Source organism: Salvelinus sp. IW2-2015, linkage group LG33, assembly GCF_002910315.2.
Source record: "Salvelinus sp. IW2-2015 linkage group LG33, ASM291031v2, whole genome shotgun sequence".
NCBI classification, from domain to species: Eukaryota; Metazoa; Chordata; class Actinopteri; order Salmoniformes; family Salmonidae; genus Salvelinus; species Salvelinus sp. IW2-2015.
The window spans coordinates 22,438,889-22,466,738 of NC_036872.1; the positions used below are offsets into that span (position 1 = coordinate 22,438,889).

General features: G+C 43.4%; 1 protein-coding gene across 4 annotated transcripts; it reads right to left on the minus strand.

The window, feature by feature from the left end:
• Positions 1-710: 710 nt before the first annotated feature.
• Positions 711-27,850, minus strand: LOC111957930 (dnaJ homolog subfamily B member 5-like). 4 transcript variants are annotated; one of them, XM_023979036.2, is made up of 4 exons: positions 26,822-27,171; positions 25,790-26,026; positions 24,543-25,216; positions 711-2,491 (listed from the first exon to the last, which is right to left on the minus strand). In XM_023979036.2, exons 2-4 carry the CDS (start codon positions 25,998-26,000, stop codon positions 2,258-2,260), a joined length of 1,119 nt encoding a protein of 372 aa, XP_023834804.1. In that variant the 5' UTR covers positions 26,001-26,026; positions 26,822-27,171; the 3' UTR covers positions 711-2,257. The 4 variants fall into 4 exon arrangements, with proteins under 4 accessions (XP_023834804.1, XP_023834802.1, XP_023834803.1 ...); XM_023979034.2 differs by lacking the exon at positions 711-2,491 and adding an exon at positions 27,429-27,850 and having other exon boundaries at positions 23,721-25,216; positions 26,822-26,934; XM_023979035.2 differs by lacking the exons at positions 711-2,491; positions 26,822-27,171 and adding an exon at positions 27,429-27,850 and having other exon boundaries at positions 23,721-25,216.

Consider the following 27,850-nt stretch of genomic DNA (forward strand, 5'->3'; position numbering starts at 1 on the left):
CTCTAGGAGACAGTCTCCTTCCTGGGTGGTATGAAGGCTGCGTGGTCCCATAGTGTTTATACAGATGAACGTGGTACCTTCAGGCATTTGGAAATTGCTCCCAAGGATGAACCAGACTTGTGGTCTACAATTTGAGGTCTTGGCTGATTTCTTTTGATTTTCCCATGATGTCAAGCAAAGAGGCAGTGAGTTTGAAGGTAGGCCTTGAAATACATCCACAGGTACACCTCCAATTGACTCAGGCTAATTGACATAATTTATCAGAAGCTTCTAAAGCCATGACATCATTTTCTGGAATTTTCCATGCTGTTTAAAGGCTTAGTGTATGTACTTCTGACCCACTGGAATTGTGATACAGTGAATTAATCTCTAAACAATTGGAAAAATTACTTGTCATGCACAAAGTAGATGTCCTAACCGACTTGCCAAAAGTATAGTTTGTTGAAAAATATGTGTGTAAACTTCCGACTTCAACTGTATATACACTCCATACTAAATTATCCAGAATTCGATATTAGCGTGAAAATGTATTTGCTACTAAACCTTGATATTGTCCCGATGTATGCATATCTAATCAGAGATCATTGGACAAATAAAGAAAGCATTATGTCATCCCTCCCTTCAGTCCTTGAAGTAACCACAGAGCCAGATAGGTGAAAGCAGAAGAGTGGGGTTGGCTACAAATAACTTCACAAACACACAGGGCCATACACTGCTCAGTATTTGGTTTATTGGTTGTCATTATAAAATTCAATTTACATGAGAAACTTTGTGGAAAAACCACATTCTCACTTCCTACTTTAGCCCAGAGACCCTACATCTCAGATCAAGATAAAATTCCTTTGCCAATCTGTCTTCTGTATCTTTTGGCATTACCTATAGGCAGGGAACAACCACTACAGTATCAACCTGTACTGACAGATTCCTTCAATGTCCACATTCTTTCAATAGAACACATATCACAGCTGGCAAAAAGTGGACGGGGTCTCCATTTGATAGTCCTGAATAGATGTTACCAGTGCCAGACTGATAGGTCCCTCAGCGCAGTACAGATCACTGCAGCACGCAAACAGTCAGTGCTGGAACACACTGGTACTGAGTACCAGTACCTCCATTTCTTTACTGCTTGAGTAGCAGCACCTCTTAGAATATCACCTTAAAAATATTGCGGCATTTCTGCTCCTAAATATAAACAGTACTGGCATCCAAAACAAGTACCAGATTATATTTCACTCCATGCCATTATTAAGCACTGCATACAACCCACAGACAACATCCACAGCAGAACAGTCATTTACAAAAACCATTATAAAGGTTCATAGAAATGACTATATTCTCTGTGTTCATCCTGTGGACACTAGCAGCCATTAATAGTTATTCACATTGAGTATGAATCCTGGTGCATCCCTGGTACTTGACCGGTCCATAGGGTTTCTGTAGGAATGGGGGAGTCGTATGTCTTCAGGTTAAGGCACTTACCAGTCCCTCAGTGAGTCGTGGAGAGCTTAAAGGCAGGTATTAAAGACTCCGTCATTCCCTCTGAGACAGACACCACAGGGAGCAAAGCACCTATAGATGAGATGCCTGGATGAACCTCCTGAAGTACCAATATGATGACCCATAGTGGATTACACACACCTGGGCTGCTGGGGGTCTCAGCCAGTCAGATGGTCTGGACCAGACATAGATACAACAAACTGTACCCATGTTAAATCCAAATCTGAAGACATGCTTGCCAAACTATGTTAATGGTTAGGCACTGGGAGGAGGTGGGGGTTGTAGCTGCTGTCGTAGCAGTGGCCTTGTCCAGCAGATAACCTACACAGTTCACACATGCTTTATTAAACATTTGAAACAGCTTATTGGGGTAAAATAGGGGAGCACAGACTGAAGCTGCTGGTAGGGTGTAGATAAACAAAATTTTCAACTTTCCTCTGGACAATCTTCTCTTTTTCAAATAAAGTGTTACTGTCATCCCATCCATAAGAAGAGGAAAGGCAGGGGGATGTATAAAACCCTTGATAAATCTGCAGGAAAAAAAGAGCATTAAGAAAAGTTCTGGTAGAAGCCAAAGCTGCACCGAGCTGAGCCGTTCCTCCATGCCATGTCCGTGTGCTTGGGGAGAAAGATAAAATAATTAACATAAACAACCTTAAACTGCAGTTCCTCTTGGCACTTCAGTCATTCCTAGAAAAATAAAAKTAAAACTTTCCCTTAAAAATATAATTGTCCGTGGGCGAGGGGGTGGGGTCTTGTCCTAAGACTGTGGCAGGTGTTGTCTGATGATCTCTCTGGACTGGGGAGGGATCCTGTCTGGGAAGCGAACCGTGAACTGCACTATGAGGTCGCCGCGCTGGGTGGGGCTCTTAGGGAGGGGCAGGCCCTCCCCCCTCAGCCGCTTTACCATCCCCGGCTTGATGACCTCATGGCAGGATAGCGGGATGACGCGGTTATCTAGGGTGGGAATGTTCACCGTACAGCCACACAGCGCCTGGAGGAGGGGGATATGAGAGGGTTTACTATTGTATCATATGACAAACATGTTCACTATATGACTGGTTCGTTACAACAGTGTTCCTCTGGGAAATCAAGATGTTGTATATATGTTCTATTCACACCTGATGATATGAAAAATAACAAAGTAATCGGTTGTTAGTTAATTCATTGATTAAGGATAGGTGATAACGTGTTTCAGGAGCTATGGACGTAGAACACTAGTATATGTTCTAGTTCAGCAGTCTAGAACACAGGTTCAGCTGGAGAACATGATTTAACACCGAGGCACTCAGAATGAAACAGAATGACATCAGCTACAATGGATCACTCCCTCTCTGACACTAAAACAAGTTTCCCAGTCTTTCCAGGTGTGTGGTTCCTGTATAGGGTTGGTAGGTTAGAGTGCACAGGGGGCTAATTTTATAGAGTGGTCTCATTTTGAGAGCTAATGAAGTAAGAGAGGAATCAGCTGAGGTCGTAAATAGTTGGACGGTTTGTCAGAGGGGCTGGGACACACAGTCTCGTCTCCTTATCACAGTGCCTATTGAATGCAGGGAGAGCAGTGAGAAATAGAATTGGTTCGAGGAATGAAACCTGAGCACCCAAAGTAGTAGGATGAAGTTTCCCACAGCCACTGATATAAGGTCAGTTTTGCACCCTAATTGTCAACCTTAAAATTGAGTAAGAGTAACATTAAACTGATCCAGGATCTGCAACTCCTACCCAYAGCAGGCAGCACACCATACTAACTCCAACCCTAACCTAGACAGGTTGCCATGATGCTGGAGGCACACAGACAGCTAACCCAAGGCCAGTTTAATTATATAAGCCTCAGCTCAGACAAGGGAACACCAGAATAATATAGTCCACTCCTAAGTGCAAACTCTGATTAAGTGCAGTAGGCCTACAATTTTCCAGTCCCAATTCAATAACATGATACTATTTCATTGCGTGTTCCAGTTTAGTACTTACAAGTTGGCCAATCAGGTGTCAGTCCCATTTCACAGCTGCCCCATTCGGTGTTTACCATCCCCCACGACCTCAACCCCCCAATATAAGGCATCACTAAGCGTTATCACATGCATATGTTGTTTAAGCCAATGCATATCTCTCTGTAATATCAGAAGTCAAGTTCCTCTTAAAGCTCTGCAGCTAGAGTTAGCCTGCTAAGTGTGGATGGGGTGTCGCGTGTGTGTTTCCTTCCTGTTCTCCACACTGACACCGAATGTCAAACTGTCCTGATTGAGAGAGAGAGCAGTGCTTGAACCCTGCAGTTACAAGGCCACTGGCTCCTGTAACAAAGATCCAGAACAGTCATGTGGTGTAAAGTACTTAAGTAGTACTTTCAAGTATTTTTACTTAAGTAGTTTTTTGGGGTATCTGTAATTTATTTTACTATTCATATTTTTTGATAACTTCTACTTCACTACATTCCAAAAGAAAATTTACTTTTTACTCCAAACATTTTCTCTCACACCCAAAAGTACTCGTTACATTTTAAAACGCTTAGCAGGACAGAAAATTGTCAAATTCACACACTTATCAAGAGAACATCCCTGGTCATCCCTAATTCCGCTGACCTGGCGGACTCACTAAACACAAAAGCTTTTATTTGTAAATGATGTAAGTGTTGGTGTGCCCCTGGCTATCCATACACTTAAAAAAACAAGAAAACTGTGCCATCTGGTTAGCTTAATGTAAGGAATTTTAAATGATTCATACTTTTACTTTTGATACTTAAATATATTTAAAAACAAATACTTTGACTTTTAAAATCTGGTTCATACTGTAGGCACATGATTACTGCATACAATAGCTGTATTCAGAGCAGTTGGAGGGACATAAATGAGGTTACTTACATTGCCTACCAAAGCCCCTGGTATAATGTACATTTGCTGAAGCATTATGACAACTCAACGACACAATGGTAGGGTTTAACTGAGCTGGGACTTCTGATAAGTAAGTGTCTCAACGCAGCCTTATAATGCTGTGAAAGGATCCCGGAACCCAAATGATTTGGGTGGATCCCATCCTCCTTATATAACGTGTTTTGTTTCCAAAATGTATTAAATTTGTCAACAAAAGTTACACCCATTGAGCTGCAATAATCACGTAGCCAGTTGTGAAGAGAAAGAATCCTGCTAAAGTGTTCAATGCCACGACTCAGAGGGCAGAGAGCCATATACGATCAGCTCTTTAAAATCCAGTTTCAACTGTTCAGAGCTGCCCTTCATAGTGTCATTAAAATGTACATGACTATGATAGAATGGATATTTCCATGTCCTGACATAGTACATTTAGAAGCAGCTTAGTAATGTCATTTACTCAAGCTCCGGAATAGGACATAGTTTCTGGTGCAAAAACAGTCACATTTCTTACCATGGAGCTGCACAAAATCACGGCTGGTGAGAAGGACAAGGAAATCCGCCCACTCTCACTCTTCACAGGAGTCGGAGAACCCTTTAAGGATGGGCGAGAGGCAGGATAACTTGAGCCCGTAGCTCCCAGTGCTGGCCTCCGACAGATAGAGAAGCCCCGCTCGATCCAGAGCAGGGGTGGAAACTATTTGTTGTTTGTATCCACTCCAGGCCTCTCGTTGGGAGTATAGCCTGCTTTACCGGAGACTGCGGTCTTCGGCTTCCACTGCACGTGTCATGCGACCATCCATCGTTGATTGCCATGTACCTCTTGCTGTGCTCCTTCGACTCCGCTATCAGATGGGGGAGAAGAGGCAAGAAATGGCTCCGCTGGCGAACACCGGCCAGTCGGATAACGACAAACGACAAGGCGGAGATGCATCCAACAAGCGCGTCCAGCCACCGGCGTAGAAAATGTAAACATTCCACTCTGCGTTTTCCCCAGTTTCTTACGTAGGCTGGCGACCTGCATGATCAAGGAAGCCATTTCAAGCCTATAATCCTCGGCAAGCAAACAATTGCTACATTGGAACTCTGAGTGATCCAGTTTGTCCCAAAACAAAGCGTAGTATATACAACTCCCACAGCGCTGTAACCATTAATTTACTTCTCAACACAGAGGGCTCCATTGCGAAACTCAACTGGGACTAACTTCGTTAGATTGATGGCTAGCAGGTGGGGGTTTTAGAAAAGGTTCTAAAATACACTCATGAGGGTGTCCACTGAAAGTTGCATAGCAACAACAACTGGGACCTAAAAGACAACCACCATGAGCGCCCACTAAAGGGCAAACAAAATAAACACCCACACCAAACTTAAAGCCAGGAAGCAAAACAAAATCAGGGAAAGGATGGATAGAAATCAAGAGGGAGCGCCAATGTATGGGGTTAACGCTCCGCATCTATCAAGACAACTGGAGCATTGGGCCAGCACCAGTGAAACACCTTCCCACTGACGAGATGGCAACCCGCACAGGTGTAACACATACTGACTAACGAGGTGACACCAATCGGTGCACCCTACATGCTAACGAGTTATACGTGCTAAAGTAAAACCACAAAACATAAATAGGAAAAAACAGTAGATTGTGATAGAGCTGATGTCATCCATGTATTCCTATGGAAAACTCCCGATGGCGCATAAAGCCGGAAGTATTTGAATTTGAAGGGCGCCATATTGCTGAATGGGGCTGAAAACGGCACCAAAAAAAATCACTAGGGATCACGGTGAAAGTTGCCAAAGGATCATGGTTAATGTAGTCATTTCAGAGAGCCTCGTAGCCTGCCAGCCCTAGTTGGTATCAGCACATGGTCCTGTGTGACGACAAATGTAGTAGTCAGAATGGATCACTATTTAATTAATTCTCTATTTGTAACAAACTTTAAAATAATTAAAATGTGGGTATCGAACTTGATCATAATAAAACATGTTTTAGAACCCAAAACAGGCGTCCCCAAAAATTTGGGGGGCCGTTCTGGCTATCATAATTTGCATAGGCTTTCTAGGGCAGACCAGGGCTTTTGGCATCGTTAGGTTGCTACGCGTATACCCGAGCAGAGCACGTGACTTCACACTCCAGAGCGTGCACTGAGGGCCTGGTGGAGTGCATGTGTGTGTGTGTGTCTCTTCACAGTCAACGTGATGTTTCATCAGTTAAAAAAAAAAAAAGATTTTACTGCTCAGCTCACTTGAATTACAGTACTTGATGTGGAAGAGAGTTCCATGTAGTCATGGCTCTATCTATGTAATACTGTGCGTTTCCCAGAGTCTGTTCTGGACTTGGGGCCCGTGAAGAGACGCTTGGTAACGAACACATTTAGCATCTCCTGGCTTCCACGCAAAGCATACAAGCCAAATGCAGATCTTTGGAACAGCTACTTTTGAAAAAGTCTCAAATCCATATAATATAGCCTACACCATCACAATAAATCCATTATTTATTTTAGACAGGTCTAAAGAAACCTGATATGAAGAAAATGTTGTCAATTTCAGAAGAACATAATAGTTGTCCTTATGCTAGGCCCTGATCTGGCTCTGCCATATGGCTGTGGGCTGCACTAGTTCATTTTGCGGACAAGATTTGCTTAGAATTCCGTAGCATTATTTTACAGTATGAAGAATGAAATTGAACAATAAAATAGAAAGGATATTTTCTCAATGATTTACGGGAGTGCACACATGCGACTATTGTGTTGAGTGGTTAACAAACAGGTACTCCTATATGCTTAATTTAGAGTTATTAATGTAACTATAGCTGTGATACAAACGTTGGGCTATATGTTAAGATTTTTAATACATTCTAAGGCTGCATAATGCATCTAACGATGATTTGAAAATAATTGCATGAAAGGCATGAGCTCTGATTTGTTTTTTGTTTTGTGCAGGGTGTACACACTTCACCAGTCTCTCATTCACAATTTGACAAGCACAATTTGACATGCCTCGATTTCCCCGGCGGCATCCCCTTTGTGTGGCCGTAATGCCCCCTAACTAAATCCATACCTTTTGCGGCCAGTGGCGGTGGTGCCCTTGGGCTGAATATAATAGTTATAATTCCCTTCTCCCAGCTGCGTGCTCCGAAGCACCTCTAACTCACATGGCTCTCCATCACGTGATTTGGGTCTCTCACAGACAACAAGTGAAGACCAACACATCGGTGATGCAACTCCGCACGTCCTTATCCAATTCCACAGCCCTGCACCCCCCACAGCAACTTGACCAAGTCCCCTTCACCCAAATCCAGATAGCCGATGTTCTGAAAGAGCTGCAAAATCTGGACCCCTACAAATCAGCAGGCTAGACAATCTGGACCCTCTCTTTCTAAAATTATCCGCCGAAATTGTTGCAACCCCTATTACTAGCCTGTTCAACCTCTCTTTCGTATCGTCTGAGATCCCCAAAGATTGGAAAAATGCCACGGTCATCCCCCTCTTCAAAGGGCTCTAGACCAAAACTGCTACAGACCTATATCTATCCTACCCTGCCTTTCTAAGGTCTTCGAAAGCCAAGTTAACAAACAGATCAACGACCATTTCGTATCCCACCATACCTTCTCCGCTAAGCAATCTGGTTTCCGAGCTGGTCACGGGTGCACCTCAGCCACGCTCAAGGTCCTAAACGATATCATAACCGCCATCAAATAAGAGACATTACTGTGCAGCTGTCTTCATCGACCTGGCCAAGGCTTTCGACTCTGTCAATCACCACATTCTTATCGGCAGACTAAACAGCCTTGGTTTCTCAAATGATTGCCTCACCTTGTGCACCAACTACTTCTCTGACAGTGTCAATTCGGAGGGCCTGTTATCTGGACCTCTGGCAGACTCTATGGGGGTGCCACAGGGTTCAATTCTCGAGCCGACTCTCTTCTCTGTATACATCAATGATGTCGCTCTTGCTGCTGGTGATTCTCTGATCCACCTCTACGCAGATGACACCATTCTGTATAGTTCTGGCCCTTCTTTGGACACTGTGTTAACTAACCTCCAGACGAGCTTCAATACCATACAACTCTCCTTCCGTGGCCTCCAACTGCTCTTAAATGCAAGTAAAACTAAATGCCTGCTCTTCAACCGATCACTGCCCACACTTATCCTTGACTTCGGCGATGTCATTTACAAAATTGCCTCCAACACTCTACTCAGCAAATTGGATGTAGTCTATCACAGTGCCATCCGTTTTGTCACCAAAGCCCCATATACTACCCACCACTGCGACTTGTATGCTTTCGTTGGCTGGCCCTCGTTTCATATTCGTCGCCAAACCTACTGGCTCCAGGTCATCTATAAGATTTTGCTAGGTAAAGCCCCGCCTTATCTCAGCTCACTGGTCACCACAGCAGCACCCACCCGTAGCACGTGCTCCAGCAGGTATATTTCACTGGTCACCCCCAAAGCCAATTCCTCCTTTGGCCGACTTTCCTTCCAGTTCTCTGCTGCCAATGACTGGAACGAACTGCAAACATCACTGAAGCTTGAGACTCATATCTCCCTCATTAACTTTAAGCACCAGCTGTCAGAGCAACTCACAGATCACTGCACCTGTACATTTCCCATCTGTAAATAGCCCACCCAACTACATCATCCCCATACTGTTATTTATTTTTGCTCCTTTGCACCCCAGTATCTCTACTTGCACATTCATCTTCTGCACATCTATCACTCCAGTGTTTAATTGCTATATTGTAATTATTTCACCACTATGGCCTATTTATTGCCTTACCTCCCTTATCCTACCTTATTTGCACTGTATATATACTTTTTCTATTGTATTATTGACTGTGTTTGTTTATTCCATGTGTAATGCTTTGTTGTTGTTTGTGTCGCACTGCTTTGCTTTATCTTGGCCAGGTCGCAATTGTAAATGAGAACTTGTTCTCAACTAGCCTACCTGGTTAAATAAAGGTTAAATAAATGTTAAAAATGTAAAAATTCCAAGGCGCATATTGAAGATATTGGATGAACTGTCCACATTTACTTTTCATCAGCCAACAAGATGAGTAGTCCTAACGAACAGCAAAAGTACTAGCGGATGTCAATGTAGTATCCCCCATCGTACAAAAGTTGACCTATTCTGTGGGAAAAATAAATATTCCAAAACATAGTCTGGGACAGTTGTGGGACGCGATAGATCCCAAATTAATACAACCACTAGCACCCCATTTTTTTTAAGCAATGAGGCTGACGCAACAGATCAGAACTTTTAGCTTAAAATAACTATTAGGCTATTTCTTCACATTATAAACTCAGCAATGCGCACATGGTAGTAGGCTATAAGCGTGAATGTTCCATTAGCGGGAAAACACCATTCTCAAATGTGACCGCAAATGCGATTATGCATGTAATGCTTTTATTATAAAGGTGCATTTTTATAGTGAAAATTATCTTCCCCAAACTTGAAACTCACGCGCTGTGTATGTATGCCAGTTACTCTACACCCCTTGTAAAGCTGATTAATGTGCTTCATTTTTAGAAGTTATTTGGCCACTTTAGTTGTGACAACCATTATCAAAACATATAGGCCTATGGGCTAGGCTACATGAGGTGTGCAACTATGATTTCAAAAAGGCATTTGTTGTTTCTTGCCTTACTGCACACAAGCTGGGCATCAATCACAAGTGATAGGCTAATATTGTCACCCATCAGACTATTCTTGATTTAATCTCGTCTTCTTTACATATACTAAATAATATGTGTGAAATTTGTTTTGAATTAGAATGGACCATTATCATGCACCGGTCTAAACAGGGGGGGAAAAATACATTTAATCTATGCACTTAAATAGCGAATGGAGGACGTTTTTCCCGTGGTTAATTTTCATGCCAGCCAGGTAATCTATACTCCTGATTTTTTTATTCTATTTTTTTATTTAACGAGGCAAGTCAGTTAAGAACAAATTCTTATTTACAATGACGGGCTCCTGTGGGGACAAACCCGGATGACGCTGGGCCTATTGTGCGAACCAGGGTGTCTGTAGTGACGCCTCTAGCACTGAGATGCAGTGCCTTAGACCGCTGTGCCACTCAGGAGCCCTATTATAAAGAGAAGTAACATGCTTAATATTAGGAAAGTTAAGAAATAAATATAGTAGGCCTAGCCTATACAGTCGTTTTGAGAATTACACAAATATTAATTTTCAAATGATGGCAATTTGCATATACTCCAGAATGTTATGAAGAATGATCAGATGAATTGAAATGAAATGCAAAGTCCCTCTTTGCCATGCAAATGAACTGAATCCCCAAAAAACATTTCCAGTGCATTTCAGCCCTGCCACAAAAGGACCAGCTGACATCATGTCAGCGATTTTCTCGTTAAAACAGGTATGAGTGTTGATGAGGACAAGGCTGGAGATCACTCTGTCATGCTGATTGAGTTCGAATAACAGACTGGAAGCTTCAAAAGGAGGGTGGTGCTTGGAATTATTGTTCTTCCTCTGTCAGCCATGGTTACCTGCAAGGAAACACATGCCGTCATCATTGCTTTGCACAAAAAGGACTTCACAGGCAAGGATATTGCTGCCAGTAAGATTGCACCTAAATCAACCATTTATTGGATCATCAAGAACTTCAAGGAGAGCGGTTCAATTGTTGTGAAGAAGGCTTTAGAGCGCCCAAGAAAGTCCAGCAAGTCCAGCAAACATCGATATTTTGGGTCCATGGCCAGGAAACTCCCCAGACCTTAATCCCATTGAGAACTTGTTGTCAATCCTCAAGAGGCGGGTGGACAAACAAAAACCCACAAATTCTGACAAACTCCAAGCATTGATTATGCAAGAATGGGCTGCCATCAATCAGGATGTGGCCCAGAAGTTAATTGACAGCATGCCAGGATGGATTGCAGAGGTCTTGAAAAAGAAGGGTCAACACTGCAAATATTGACTCTTTGCATCAACTTCGTGTAATTGTCAATAAAAGCCTTTGACACTTATGAAATGCTTGTAATTATACTTCAGTATTCCATAGTAACATCTGACAAAAATATCTAAAGACACTGAACCAGCAAACTTTGTGAAAATTAATATCTGTGTCATTCCCAAAACATTTAGCCACGACTGTAGAAAGCTGATGGGATCCTCCTCTTTTTAATAGAGGCCATCAAAACTCTGCTTTCTCAAGCAATTGCATAGCCTATGATTAGAGTGATGAGAGGGACAATAGTGCTGAGTAGCAGGCAGTTAGCAAGTTTGGTAGGCTACTGATGACCATCAGCCTCATCAGAGCTTGGAGAAGTCAAATTACCATGACTAAACGGTCACGTGGAATTTGACTTCCGTCATGACTCGTGATCAATCGGCATAATGAATACACCCCTGATCACATGCAAACACAGTTCACTGTCATAGCAGCCACATACAAACAGAACGATCACTTTGATCGTTGTGGATATAATGTCTTCTCGCATCTACACGCTCTCCTCCTCCCTTCGCTTGCGGACTTCAGTGCACAACACATCAGCTGTCTGTCACCAGGCAAAAAAATATTTCTAAACCAAACCTTCATATCATTACCGCTACACACAGCCTACATCGTTGTCACCATTATTAGCTAACGTCATAGCCAACATAGTTACTAGAACTAACGTGTTAGTAAACCCGCTACAATCATGCAGTACAGTGTAGTCAGCAAGCAGTTCCACCGGTGGGCCCCAGTGGCAAATAGATTTTCAAACCAAAAGCTTTCCTTGACTTGGAAGAGTTCCAGTGTTGGATAGCCATAGCTAGCCAGTTAACATAGCATCCCTCTCTGTTTGAGCTGGGTGTTTGAGTAGGCTAAACTAGCTAGCTGCATTCGCTAGCTAAGTAAGTGAAAGTGGAAAAAAATACCAAATAAGCTCTCACTTCTTTATTTTTGTAGAAATTAATTTGTTCAAAACTGTTCAACTATTGTCTTTACTCAACACATTTCATGCACTGCTAGCTAGCTGTAGCAAATGCTTTCAGAGCTCTAACCAGTTGGAGTTGTCATAATTACTGTGTACAGTACATTCGGAATAGTTATTTTCCCCCCACATCAATCTACACACAATACCCCATAATGACTAAGCAATTTTTTTTTTAATAAACAGAAATATCACATTTATATAAGTATTCAGACTCATTACTTGGTTGAAGCACCTTTGGCAGCAATTACATCTGGGTATGATGCTACAAGCTTGGCACACCTGTAATTTGGGAATTTCTCCCATTCTTCTCTACAGATCCTCTCAAGCTCTGTCAGGTTGTATGGGGAGCTTCGCTGCACAGCTATTTTCAGGTCTCGGGTTCAAGTCCGGGCTCTGGCTGGGCCAGAGCCCATTCAGAGACTCAAGGACATTCAGAGACTTGTCCCGAAGCTACACCTGTGTTGTCTTGGCTATGTGCTTAGGGTCCTTGTCCTGTTGAAAGGTGAACCTTCGCCCCCAGTCTGATGTCCAGAGCGCTCTGGAGCAGGTTTTCATCAAGGATTTCTCTGTACTTTGCTCTGTTCATCTTTCCTTCGATCCTGACTAGTCTCCTAGTTCCTGCCACTGAAAAACATACCCACACCATGATGCTGCTGCCACCACCATGCTTCACCATAGGGATGGTGCCAGGTTTCCTCCAGACGTGACGCTTGGCATTAAGGCCAAAAAGTTCAATCTTGGTTTCATCAGACCAGAAAATCTTGTTTCTCATGGTCTAAGAGTCCTTTAGGTGCCTTTTGGAAAACTCCAAGCGGGCTGTCATGTGTTTTTTACTGAGGAGTGGCTTCTGTCTGGCCACTCTACCATAAAAGGCCTGATTGGTGGAGTGCTGCAGAGATGGTTGTACTTCTGGGAGGTTCTCCCATCTCCACAGAGGAACTCTGGAGCTCTGTTAGAGGCCCTTCTCCCCTGATTGCTCATTTTGGATGGGTGGCCAGCTTTAGGAAGATTCTTGGTGGTTCCAAACTTCTTCCATTTAAGAATGATGGAGGCCACTGTGGACCTTCAATGCTGCAGACATTTTTTGCTACAGTACCCTTCCACAGATCTGTGCCTCGACACAATCCTGTCTCGGAGCTCTACGACAATTCCTTCAACCTCGTGGCTTGGTTTTTGCTAGGACATACATTGTCAACGGAGGGATCTTAAAGAAAGAGGTGTGTGCCTTTCCAAATCATTTCCAAACAATAGAATTTACCAACGGTGGACTCCAATCAAGTTGTAGAAATATCTCAAGGATGATCAATGCAAACAGGTTCCTGAGCTCAATTTTGAGTCTCATAGCAAAGGGTCTGAATACTTACGTAAAAAATTGCTACATTTTCTAAAAACCTGTTTTCGCTTTGTCATTATGGGGTATTGTATGTAGATCGATGAGTACATTTTTTTATTTAATACATTTTAGAATAAGGCTGTAACGTAACAAAATGTGGAAAAAGTCAAGGGGTCTGAATACTTTCCGAATGCACTGTAAGTCTATGGAAGGGGGTGAGAACGATGAGCCTCCTAGGTTTTGTATTGAAGTCAATGTACCCAGAGGAGGACGGAAACTAGCTGTCCTCAGGCTACACCATGGTGCTACCCTAGAGGGCTGTTGAGGCTACTGTAGACCATTGCAAAACAGTGTGTATAAATAAATTATTTGGTGACGTGAATATATTTTGTATAGTTTTATCTAAAGGCTATTTTTATGAAATTCACTGAGGATGGTCCTCCCATTCTTCCTCTGAAGACTTATGTATGGGTGTCTGAGCTGTGTTTTAGCTGTTTGAACAGACAAGTTTATTGCTTTCAACACATCAATACCACTCACAAAGACAAGTAGTAATGCAGTCAAGTTCTCCTTTACTTTGAGCCAGGAGAGATTGACATGCATTATATTGACATTGGCCCTCTGTGTACATATAAGGGCCAGCCGTGCTGCTCTGGGCAAACTGTAATTTGCCTAGGTTCTTCTTTGTGGCACTTGACCATTTAACTGGGCCGTAGTCCAGGTGTGCGAAAGCGAAGGCCTGTAGAACTTGTTTAGTTGATTGTGATGTCAAGAAAGCAGAGCAGCGCTTTATCACATTCATACCTCTCCCCATCTTAGCTACTGTTGCATCAATATGTTTTGACTGTCAGTTTACAATCTAGTTACACCAAGCAGTTTAGTCTCCTCAACTTGTTCAATTGCCACATTATTCATTACAAGATTTAGATTAGGTTTAGTGAATGATTTGTACCAAATACAATGCATTTAGTTTTTGATATGTTTATGACTAGCTTATTACTTGCCACCCATTCTAAAACTGACTGCAGCTCCTTGTTAAGTGTAGCAGTGATTTCACTTGCTGTGGTAGCTGACGTGTATAATGTTGAGTCATCAGCGTACATAGATACAGGCTTTACTCAATGCTAGGTATTAGTAAAAATAGAAAAAAGTAAGGGGCCAAGACAGCTACCTTGAGGTATGCCAAACTCATTAATGAGGCTTCCATTAAAGGACACCCTCTGTYTTCTGTTAGATAGGCAACTCTCAATCCACGATATGGCAAAGCCATATATTTTTTTTTTCAACAGCAGACTATGAACAATAAATGTCCAAATCTGCACCGAAATCTAATACAATTAATACATTTATTTCAGCCAATCATCTGTCACTTGTGTTCATGCCGTAAATATTGAGTGCCCTTTCCTATAAGTGTTCTGAAAGTCAGTTGTACATTTTTTTACTGTAAAATAGCATTGTATCTGGTCAAACACAATTTTTTCCAAAAGTTTACTAAGGGTCGGTAGCAGGCTGATTGGTTGGATGTTTGAAACAGTAAAGGGTGCTTTGCTATTCTTGGGTAACAGTATGACTTTTGCTTCCATCCAGGCCTGAGGACACACACTTTCCTGTAGACTTAGATTGAAGAGATGGCAAATAGGTGTGGCAATATAGTCCACTACCATCCTCAGTAATTTTCCATCCAAGTTGTCAATAGCAGGTGGTTTGTCATTATTGATAGACAACAGTAATTTGTCCACCTCTTCCACACTCACTTTACAGAATTCAAAATTGCAATGCTTGTCTTTCATAATTTGGACAGTTATGCATGGATATGAAGCTTCATAGTTTGTTGTTGGCATGTCATGCCTAAGTTTGCTAATCTTACCAATGAAAAAGTAATTAAAGTAGTTTGCAATATCAGAGGATTTTGTGATGAGACATCTGATTCAATGAAGGATGAAGCTGAGTTCGGGTGCTCCAAAAGCTTTATACTATCATCCTTTATATCTCTTAACCTTAAAAAAAGAAGAAGCTTTGTTTCATAGTACAGTTTCTTCTTTTTGTCTAGTTTAGTCACATGATTTCTCAATTGACAGTATATTTTACAATTGGCTGTGCAGTGAGAATTATTTGCCATTTATTTTGCCTCGTCCCTCTCAAACATACAATTTGTGACCCCTTTCAGGAAACTAGGCATATGTCGCAAGTCACGACTTCCCAGGAGAGCCGTTTGAACGTAAAATATGTTTATTAAAATGCATTTCTTAGCAGAAATGCCTTCTCGAACATGTGAACTTTCATATGCCTTAATAACAAACTTGTATGGCATCTGTAAATACGAATAAAATTGTTAAATTACGAGCCTTGTTGGTTAAGCCACAGAAAAAGCAGCAACCTTCCCACTAGCCATGATTGGTTGAGATAATGATAGGACATGCCGAGAGAGGAGTTTGGATTGGTCTGCCATAGAAGGCTTCCGTCTATTTGAGCTGCTCAGTCTGTGTTGGTAATCCTGTCGAACGCGGCTTTTTTTCTATTATATATTGTGTAGTGGAGCTGCATAAGTGTTGCTCTCCACTTTCTGGAGGATCAAGTTTTGAAATCAGTGGAATTAGAGTATGATAGCTAAAGAGATGGAGAAAACACCTGTCTCCGGATTACGTCTTCAAACTAAGGGCAACCGTGGCATGGCATTCGTGACAGGGAGATGCGTCCATCATTGCATGATGATGTATACAGGTAAGATAGCTAGCTACATTTTCAGATATTACACGTTTCTAATTTTGACAGGAAGTGGTTCCATTTCAAGCTAAAGTGTACTGTTAGCTAACGTTAGCTGGCTGGCTCCCTAGCTGACGTTATCATTCGTATCCCAGAGCCGTTTGCTTTTCTAGTAAGAGACTAATGTTAGCTAGCTAACATTGAACCTGGTTGGTTAGCTCCCAGCATATTCATGCAGGGTAGTAACATGATTTGGCACTGTAGTTATTTAACTAGCTAGCGTTAGCCTGCTGGCTCGTTAGCTAATGTTACGTGTGTGGTCTTACACTTTGTTTACCTAGCTAGGTTCATTGTTTACCTAGCTAGCTAGATGGCTAAAGTGTACAACACCCGTTGAATATGGTCGGTATCAGTAAACGTCAGCAAAAAAGTGTAATGAAATTGTTGCCAGCAAAGCTGGTTAGGCTGTTTTCATGTTATCCAGAGGTAAACAAATCATCAGCCAGAGCATCAAGTGTACGCTCCGGGAGCGAAACAAGATGGGTGGGGCTAAAGCTTAAGAGGGTGTGAATGATGCTGAATGGGTGTAGACAAAGAAGAGCTCTTCACTAGATACCAAAACATTCAAAGGCCATTTTCTCAAAAGTGAGTTTACAAGTTTACTCAACTTTCAAAGCAGAATTACTTTCCCATTGTTCCTCAAATAGTGTATGATATACCATTTTGTAGCTCTGAGTCTACTTTTATCCAATGTAAAAAACCCAATTTCAAATTTTGCTACATAAGACCAAATCCAGGTGGTGAGTCACATTTTTCAAATCCTCATCAATCCATGGGGATTTAGTAGTTTTTACAGTCAGTTTATTAAATGGAAGCATGCTAGTAACGGGAAGAAGTCATTTCATAAATGCGTCAAGTGAAGGGCCTGGTTGCTCCTCATTATACACAACAGACCAGTAAATATACTTTACATCTTCAACATGGGAATCACCACAGTTCCTCTCATATGTCTCTTATACACAATTTTAGGCCCAGCCTTTGGTACTTTGGTTTTTATAGATATGGCTACAATATTATGATCATTACATCTGATGGGTGGGGATACTGCTTTAGAGCAGATTTCGGCAGCATTAATAAATACACAGATACATGTGGATGATACACGTCAATGATTTATTTCCTGTTTGTATATAACCTGGTAGGTTGATTGATTACCTGAAGGCACTGGTCACTGTTTGGAGCTTTTTCTTGAATGGACAGCTTGATGAAAACCAGTCAATATTTATGTAACCTAGAAAATATACCTCTGTTAATATATCCAAATGTCTTTATCTACATTTTGTTACGTTACAGCCTTATTCTAAAATGGATTAAATATTTTTTTTCTCAGCAATCTACACACAATACCCCATAACGACAAAGTGAAAACAGGTTTAGACATTTTTGGAAATGTATTAAAAATAGAAAAACCTTATTTACATAAGTATTCATACCCTTTGCTATGAGACTCGAAATTTAGCTCAGGTGCATCCTGTTTCCATCGATCATCCTTGAGATATTTCGACAACTTGGAGTCCACCTGTGGTAAATTCAATTGATTGGACATGATTTGGAAAGGCACACACCGGTCTATATAAGGTCCCATAGTTGACAATGCATGTCAGAGCAAAAACCAAGCCATGAGGTCGATGGAATTATCCGTAGACAGGATTGTGTCAAGGAACAGATCGGGGGAAGTGTACCAAAACTTTCTGCAGCATTGAAGGTCACCAAGAACACAGTGGACTCCATCATTCTTAAATGGAAGAAATGTGGAACCACCAAGACTCGTCCTAGAGTTAGCCGCCTGGCCAAACTGAGCAACTGGGGGAGAAGGGCCTTGGTCAGGGAGATATGAAGCACCTAATGGTCACTGACAGAGCTCCAGAGTTCCTCTGTGGAGATAGAACCTTCCAGAAGGACATGCAGCACTCCACCAATCAGGCCTTTATGGTAGAGTAGCCAGAGGGAAGCCACTCCTCAGTAAGACATACGACATCTAACTTACCTGACACCCTAGACCTGCTTCAATTTGTTTACCGCCCCAATAGATCCACAGATGACGCAATCGCAAATCACACTGCGCTATCCCATCTGGACAAGAGGAATAGCTACAGTTGAAGTCGGAAGTTTACATACACTTAGGTTGGAGTCATTAAAACTTGTTTTTTCAACCACTCCACAAATGTCCTGTTAGCAAACTACAGATTTGTCCTAACCGACTTGCCATCTACTTTGTGCATGACGCAATAATTTTCCCAACAATTGTTTACCGACAGATTATTTCACTGTATCACAATTCCAGTGGGTCAGAAGTTTACATACACTAAGTTGAAGGTGCATTTAAACAGCTTGGAAAATTCCACAAAATGATGTCATGGCTTTAGAAGCTTCTGATAGGCTAATTGACATCATTTGAGTCAATTGGAGGTGTACCTGTATTTCAAGACCTACCTTCAAACTCAGTGCCTCTTTGCTTGACATCATGGGAAATCAAAAGAAATCAGCCAAGACCTCCGAAAAAAATGTGTAGACCTCAACAAGTCTGGTTCATCCTTGGGAGCAATTTCCAAAGGCCTGAAGGTACCACCTTCATTTGTACAAACAATAGTACGCGTGTATAAAGACCATGGGACCACGCAGCCGTCATACCGCTCAGGAAGGAGACGCGTTCTGTCTCCTAGTGATGAACGTACTTTGGTTCGAAAAGTGCAAATCAATCCCAGAACAGCAGCAAAGGACCTTGTGAAGATGCAGGTCGGAAATAGGTACAACAGTATCTATATCCACAATAAAACGAGTCCTATATCGACATAACCTGAAAGGCCGCTCAGCAACGAAGAAGCCACTGCTCCAAAACCGCCATAAAAAACAACAACTACGGTTTGCAACTGCACATGGGGACAAAGATTGTACTTTTTGGAGAAATGTCCTCTGGTCTGATGAAACAAAAATAGAATGACCATCGTAATGACCATCGTTATATTTGGAGAAAAAAGGGGGAGACTTGCAAGCCGAAGAACACCATCCCAYCCGTGAAGCACGGGGGTGGCAGCATCATGTTGTGGGGGTGCTTTGCTGCAGGAGGGCCTGGTGCACTTCACAAAATAGATGGCTTCATGGGGAAGGAAAATTATGTGGATATATGATATCTTTGTGGGCTATACTCTGCCTCGTCTCAGGATGGTAAGTTGGTGGTTGAATATACCCCTCTAGTGGTGTTGGGTGGGGTTATATCCTGCCTGTTTGAGTATTTCTCCTGTCTTATCCGGTGTTCTGTGTGAAATTTAAGTATGCTCTCTCTAATTCCCTCTCTCGGAGGAGGAGGACCTGAGCCCTAGGACCATGCCTCAGGACTACCTGGCCTGATGACTCCTTGCTGTCCCCAGTCCACCTGGCCGTGCTGCTGCTCCAGTTTCAACTGTTCTGCCTGCGGCTATGGAACCCTGACCTGTTCACCGGACATGCTACCTGTCCCAGACCTGCTGTTTTCAACTCTCTAGAGACAGCAGGAGCGGTACAGATACTCTTAATGATCGGCTATGAAAAGTCAACTGACATTTACTCCTGAGGTGCTGACCTGTTGCACCCTCGACAACTACTGTGATTATTATTATTTGACCKTGCTSGTCATRTATGAACATTTGAACATCTTGGCCATGTTCTGTTATAATCTCCACCCGGCACAGCCAGAAGAGGACTGGCCACGCCTCATAGCCTGGTTCCTCTAGGTTTCTGCCTAGGATCTGGCCTTTCTAGGGAGTTTTTCCTAGCCACCGTGCTTCTACACCTGCATTGCTTCCTGTTTGGGGTTTTAGGCTGGGTTTTTGTACAGCACTTTGACATCAGCTGATGTAAGAAGGGCTGTATAAATAAATTTGATTGATATATTGAAGCAACATCTCAAGACATCAGTCAGGAAGTTAAAGCTGTGTCACAAATGGGTCTTCCAAATGGACAATGACCCCAAGCATACTTCCAATTGTGGCAAAATGGCTTAAGGACAACAAAGTCAAGGTATTGGAGTGGCCATCACAAAGCCCTGACCTCAATCCTATAGAAAATATGTGGGCAGACCTGAAAAAGCGTGTGCGAACAAAGAGGCCTACAAACCTGACTCAGTTACACCAGCTCTGTCAGGAGGAATGGGCCAAAAATCACCCAACTTATTGTGGGAAGCTTGTGGAAGGCTACCCGAAACATTTGACCCAAGTTAAACAATTTAAAGGCAATGCTACCAAATACCAATTGAGTGTATGTAAACTTCTGACCCACTGGGAATATGAAAGAAATAGAAGCTGAAATAAATCATTCTCTTATTATTCTGACATTTCACATTCTTCAAATAAAATGGTGATCCTAACTGACCTAAGACAGGGAATTTTTACTCGGATTTAATGAATTGACCCTGTACAACTGGGTCCTGGACTTCTTGACGGGCCGCCCCCAGGTGGTGAAGGTAGGAAACAACACCTCCACTTCGCTGATCCTCAACACTGGGGACCCACAAGGATGCGTGCTCAGCCCCCTCCTGTACTCCCTGTTCACCCATGACTGTGTGGCTACGCACGCCTCCAACTCAATCATCAAGTTTGTAGACGACAACAGTTGTAGGCCTGATTTCCAACAATGAAGAGACGGCCTACAGGGAGAAGGAGAGGGCCCTGGGAGTGTGGTGCCAGGAAAATAATCTCTCACCCAACGTCAACAAAACAACGCAGCTGATCATGGACTTCAGGAAACAGCAGAGGGAGCAACCCTTATCCACATTGATGTGACCGCACTGGAGAAGGTGGAAAGCTTCAAGTTCCTTGGGCCACGTCACTGACAAACTGAAATGGTCCACCCGCACAGACAGCGTGATGAAGAAGGTGCAACAGTGCCTCTTCAACATCAGGAGGCTTTAGAAATTTGGCTTGACACCTAACTCCCCCCCCAAAAAAWTTMTTTTATACAGATGCACAATTGAGAGTATCCTGTCGGGCTGTATCACCGCCTGGTACGGCAACCGCACCGCCCGCAACCGCAGGGCTCTCCAGAGGGTGGTGCTGTCTGTCCAACGCATCACCGGGGTCAAACTACCTGCCCTCAAAGACACCTACAGTACCTGATGTCACAGGAAGGTGCAAAAAGATCATCATGGACAACCACCCGAGCCACTGCCTGTTCACCTCACTATCATTCAGAAGGCAAGGTTAGTACAGGTGTATCAAAGCTTGGACCAAGAGACTGAAAAACAGCTTCTATCTCAAGGCCATCAGACTGTTAAATAGCCATCACTAGCACAGAGGCTGTTGCCCTATATACACAGTCTTGAAATCACTGGCCACTTTAATCATGTTTACATATTTTGCATTACTCATCTTATATGTGTATAATATTTACATATTTTGCATTACTTATCTTATATGTATATAATGTATCTTAATCTATGCCACTGACATTGCTCATCCAAATATTTATATATTCTTAATTCCATTCCTTACTTCAGATTGTGTGTATTGTTAGATATTACTGCACTGTTGGAGCTAGAAGCACAAGCATTTCACTACACCCGTAATAACATCTGCTAAACACGTGTATGTGACATATTTTATTTTGATTTGACAGCCCATTTAGAGTTTGCCAAAAGCCACCTAAAGACTCTCAGACCATAAGAAACAAGATACTCTGTTCTGATGAAACCGAAATTGAACTCTTTAGCCTGAATGCCAAGCGTCACGTCTGGAGGAAACCTGGCACCATCCCTACGGTGAAGCATGTTGGTGGCAGCATCATGCTGTGGGGATGCTGTGGGGTTGTTTTTCAGCAGCAGGGAATGGGAGACTAGTCAGGATTGAGGCAAAGATGAACGGAGAAAAGTACAGAGAGATCCTTGATGAAAACCTGCACCAGAGTGCTCAGGACCTCAGACTGGGGTGAAGGTTCACCTTCCAACAGGACAACGACCCTAAGCACACAGCCAAGACAACACAGGAGTGACTTTGGGACAAGTCTCTGAATGTCTGAGTGGCCCAGCCAGAGCCCGGACTTGAACCCGATAGAACATCTCTGGAGAGACCTGAAAATAGCTGTGCAGCGACACTCCCCATCCAACCTGACAGAGCTTGAGAGGATCTGCAGCGAAGAATGGGGAAAACTCTCGAAATACAGGTGTGCCAAGCTTGTAGTGTCATACCCAATAAGATTCAAGGCTGTTATCGCTGACAAAGGTGCTTCAACAAAGTACTGAGTAAAGCGTCAGAGTACTTAGTTAAATGTAATATCAGTTTTTTATGTTTTATACATTTGCGAAAATTTCTAAACCTGTTTTTGGATTCTCATTATGGGGTATTGTGTGTAGATTGATGAGGGGGGGGAAAAAACTGTTGAATAATTTTTATAATATGGCTGTAACGTAACATAATGTAGAAAAAGTCAAGAGGTCTGAATACTCTCTGAATGCACTGTATACAGCAACACCTCCCCCATTGACATTCCTGTGTCTTCTATAGATGTTATAACTTTGGGCCTGTTATTTTTAGACCAAAAGCCTATGTAGAACATCGGGACTGAAACCAGCCAGCGTAGCTAGCATAGGGTCTAACCAAGCTATCATAAGGCCAAAACCCAACCAGCTAACAGAGTTTAAAATCAACCAGCCAGCTAACAGAGTGTATAAACCCAGGAAGCCAATTAACAGAGGCCCAGTGCCAGAACTCTGTAATCATACCTCTCATAGCTGCTGGATGGAAGCAAAGCTCCCTGGCAGTAGAAAAGTAAGCTGTATTTGCTTTGGATACTAATTCAGATGACCCAGTTCCCTAATACTCTCGCCCTCCAACAACTCCCCTTCCTCCCTCCCCACCTCTCACTCCGGTCTATTTCCTTCCCTGGATCAAAGTTAACATACTAAATCTGTGCATTTCCGGAGAAAAGCAACTATGTAATTTAACACTGCACATTCCACCAACTGAACTGCCTCTTTACTGGATGCATTAACTATCTCATAACTAAAACATATTTATGGCAGTTTGTGACACTAAGATAACTGTTTGACAGAAAGTAAGGACTACTGGTTAACATGCCCATCTGAGCACTGAGTTCCTTGTGTAAACTAATATGTACACAAGCGCCATTCGAGGATCTGTTATTAGCCAGCCCATTAATATAGGCAGCGGATGAATGGCAGCTATATTGGAACTATAAAAGAGTGTTTCATTTCACATGCTGGTCACAGCTGAGCACACATGAAGAGAGCTTTAATTAAATAAACTGTCTGTCAGAGTACCACCTTAGCTACACAATCCTGCTCTCTCTGTCTAGGTGTGTGTGCGCATGTATGAAAGAGAAAAAAAAGAGAGCGCTGTCTAAGTGTATAAATGCTTTATTGTCTGTTTAAGCAGCAGATGACTTAGCACTATAACGACTGTTGTGCTCATTAAAAAAAGCTATCATAAAAGAAGACATATGAGGCAGGACAGGGTAGAGTGTGAGTGGCCCTGTCACACAGGGATAACACATTCCTCCATGCTCACTCACACTGCAGTGCCAGAGATACATTCTGCACAGCACTCAGTCTGCCCAGCCAGGGCTCAACTCAATTCACAGAGAGACTGGAGGGATGTGATGAGCTAGGTAGTGTATTCAGAGGAACAGTTCCTTTAAGGTGCAGTACCAATGTGTAACTGCACACAGACATCTCCCGGCACTGCCCAAAAACTAGTGCTAGAAACATGAACACCAGTGTACTGCTGTTAGAGGTGCCTGAGGCTCTGAGTCGAGAGAGTTAGTAGGAAAGAGAGAGACGTGACTTCTGATGCACTTTATTAGAACATCCTCACTTACTAAAATAATACTAACACACACACACACACACACAGTTCCCTTGTGAAAACCTAGAGGTAGATAGACAGAAAGTGAGTGTAGTGTTTAAAATAAATAAAAATGTTAAAATCCTACTGTCTGAACAGGGTAATACCACAGGCCTCCAGTTCTGTGTGAGTGTTCTGTCGGGTATTTGTGGATAGAGGGAGAGCGAAAGAGGCAGAGAGAAAAAAAATGTGTTTTGTAGTCTGGACAAAGCAATGCCACAGGCAGCCAGTTTTCTGTGAAGGTATTTGTGGAGATAGGCTGTGTGAGAAAGAAAGACAGTGACAGACAGACAGAGCAACAGAGACAGACAGATCCTACCTCCTTCAGACTGATATTGCAGGTGTAGATGATATTGGAGCTGTCCCTCCTAAAGTGGGCATGTCCTTTGTCTTTGAGCACAAAGGCGATGTCTGCTGGAATGTTCTCTGGTGTCTCGTCCCCCTCCTTAGGGAAGGTGATCTTGGTGCCCTCCTTCCATCCCCTCTTTATCACGATGTTCAGGATCTTGTCCTCCGTCCGGCTGCTCCTGCCATCAGGGTTCAGCCTCCTCCTGGTGATCTTCATCCGCTTGGTGCAACCATGGAAGATCTCCTCCAGAGACACCTTCAGCTCATGGACCACCGGGGGGTCCTGCTGCCGCCTGGACCSAGCCAGACGTTCCGACTGCACTCCCCTCCTCCTGCCCCCGCCATGGCCAGGGAAGCTGTTGACCCCCCCGGGGAAGCCGAAGTGTGTGAAAGAGGCGAAGGGGTCCTCCTCATCCAAGTCAGTTTCCACGTCATGGTCATTGTGGTGGTTGTGGACCTTGGAGTGGAAGCCGTTGGAGCGGTTATGGTGGTTGTGGTGGTTGCGGTGCGGTCCGAAGAACATGTCGAAGGGGTTGGAGCCGCCAAAGAAGGATGCGAAGGTGGCGTGGGGGTCTCCATGGAAGGTGTAGTGGTATGACCCAGTAGGAACCCCAGACTGACCACTACTGCCCCCCGCCTTCAGACCTGACAGAGAGGGAGAGAGACAGGGCTGTGAGTACACACTCACCACACACACACCCAGATGGAGATGTAGCCTAATTCCTCCTCTGTAGAATTTTAGAGTGTTTTTTACAACAGTTAGGAGGGAGTTTGAGGAGCGGAGGCCCTGGAGCCATGAGCAGCAGTCAGAGAGAACCCACGTGGGCGAGAGTTCCCATGGGATGGGGGGGGGGGGGGGGGGGGGGGGGGGGGGGGGGGGGGGGGGGGGGGGCCCATTGGTCTAGCAAAAGATTTGCTGCTACTGAAACTGATAAGACTACCCGTAGCTTAACACACACCACCTCATTGCTATTCTCATCTCTGCCACCTCATGGATTCAGGCCCATCTGAGAGATGGAAACACTGTGGAAAGAGCCGGTCAGACAGGAGAGAACAGTTAGTAGAGGCAGAAGGGTGAGGTAGGGGGGATAGCTAAATAAGGAAAATAGTCTGCTCAGTGTTCTCGCTCTATCACACAAACACAGAAAGATAGACGACTTCATGACACTTATAATCACACCGACCACACTCAGAATAGTGAGCCTCTCTCCATCTTACCCTCCTCTCCTAGCTGGTCGTAGATGACCCTCTTCTTGGGGTCACTCAGAACTTCGTAGGCCTCAGCGATCTCTTTAAACTTATCCTCTGCATTAGCGTCTGTGTTCTTGTCTGGGTGGAACCTCAGTGCCATGCGGCGATATGCCTTCTTGATCTCCTCCTCGTTAGAACCCTTAGGAATACCCAGCATCTTATAGTAGTCCTTCCCCATGGCAACGACCTCTCACACCTGGCTCTCTGGAGGTAGAAGAAGAGTGTGAGAAAGGTTACTGGGTTAGGGATGCCCAGGGTTTTATAGTAGTCCTTCCCCATGGCAACGACCTCTCACACCTGGCTCTCTGGTGAGACACCCACACCTATGTGAGTAAATAGGTGCGTATCCTAATGAATAGAAGTATTTTCCCCATTGCAGATTAAATATATTTGTGGAACTTGCCATGTTGCTATGCTATGGTAATGTAGTAAGGTGTTGCCATGGCAGTGTAGTAAAAGCTCAAAGTATGTGCATGTGAGGAATTTCCTTCCATCTGGCACTACACGCACGCAGAGTGAGTGAGAGGGGTTACATGCTATAGCCTCATGAAACTGCAGAGCTGTTGAATATGACACTGACCATGCGTCTGTCAGTGTAGTACCCAGTCTCTTACCTACATTCCTTGCAAGCTTCGTTGAATAAACTACAACATATGGTAGACTATAGGCCTATATATTGGTTGTTATTTAGGTGCTTTACTGTTTTTCATGTAGCCAAAAGAACCTGCCCACACCGCTGTGAATCTCTACCGTAGAACGAGACAAAGAAACCGCACAGGTCACTAGCTTTGCTGCCGAATTTCACGAGCAGTTGCAGTTCCACCAGAGACAATAACAACTCTCTGTGTGTGAATCGAACCTATCGATTGGCAAATGCAGAGGCGCAACACAGCCTTTAATAGGCTTTAATTCGCCTATGACAGCCGTGGAAACTGACAGTAGCCGGAGCTGCGGATAAAAAACAACACTGAATGAGGGACGAAATTAAACGTTTCCTACCAGTGATAATTTTCAGCAGAACATCGGCAGACCAGACGAACATATCCCTCTCCTGCCCTGGTATCCCTCTCCGGTCTTTATCATGTGCCGTCAGAGTTCAACCGCTGACGGGTCTGAAATAGCGGTCGTCACTAGTTAGCCTACAAAAGCCACAAAGTCTTAATTATGGCTAAACCCCGCCTATTTCTAAAATGGCCCTAACCTTAAAACCACATGCCCAACCACACTGCTAACCTTATTCCCAACTCTAACCTTAAATTAAGACCAAAGAGCTCATTTTAACCTGAACTAGACGGTGACCAAACAGAAGAACGCTCTGACGTCAACAAATAAAACAATTTAAAAAACGTTTTACTGCCAATCAGTCAATGACTCCAAATCACATACCGTAGTTATGCGGTGTGTGATGTTCAATTAAATAGACCCTTGTCACTTTATTTCCACTTCCAATGTAAAACTTCACAGAAATACTGCGTACGTAGACTACAGCGGCCAGTCSTGCAGTGAAGAAATCAAATGCCTGTCTATAAACTGAAATAGTCAGAGAGTCTATAACTATGCCTACGTTCAGTAAGTTAGTCCGTAGGTGGGTCCAGTACCGTCTTACCTTGTCCGAGTGACTGTCTCTGGACTTCACTGACTGTTCTTCGCCGCTCCTCTGCGCGACAGCTGAGTATTTTACCAGTGGACTGTTCAATGCGCACTGTCAGCCACGGTGGACTCGCCCATCAATCGGTCGTACCCCCAATAATTTGTTGCACTGAGGAGTTGATTGATTTCAGTTATCAATTTATCCAATCCATTAAATCGATCCACTCATTGAGTTGTTGGTTTACTTGAGCTCACAGGAATGAAGTTAACAGCCTGGAGTTTAGGACTAGTCTACATTCCAGCTCTGCTTCTGTCAGAGAGCTGGGATTCCACTGTAAAATAAAGCACTCCCTGGCTCTGTCTGTGGGTATGTGTGTGTGTTCGCCCAGGCAGATTTATCCAATGCCCGTGGATGGTGCTGGAGGCTGGGACAGTGTG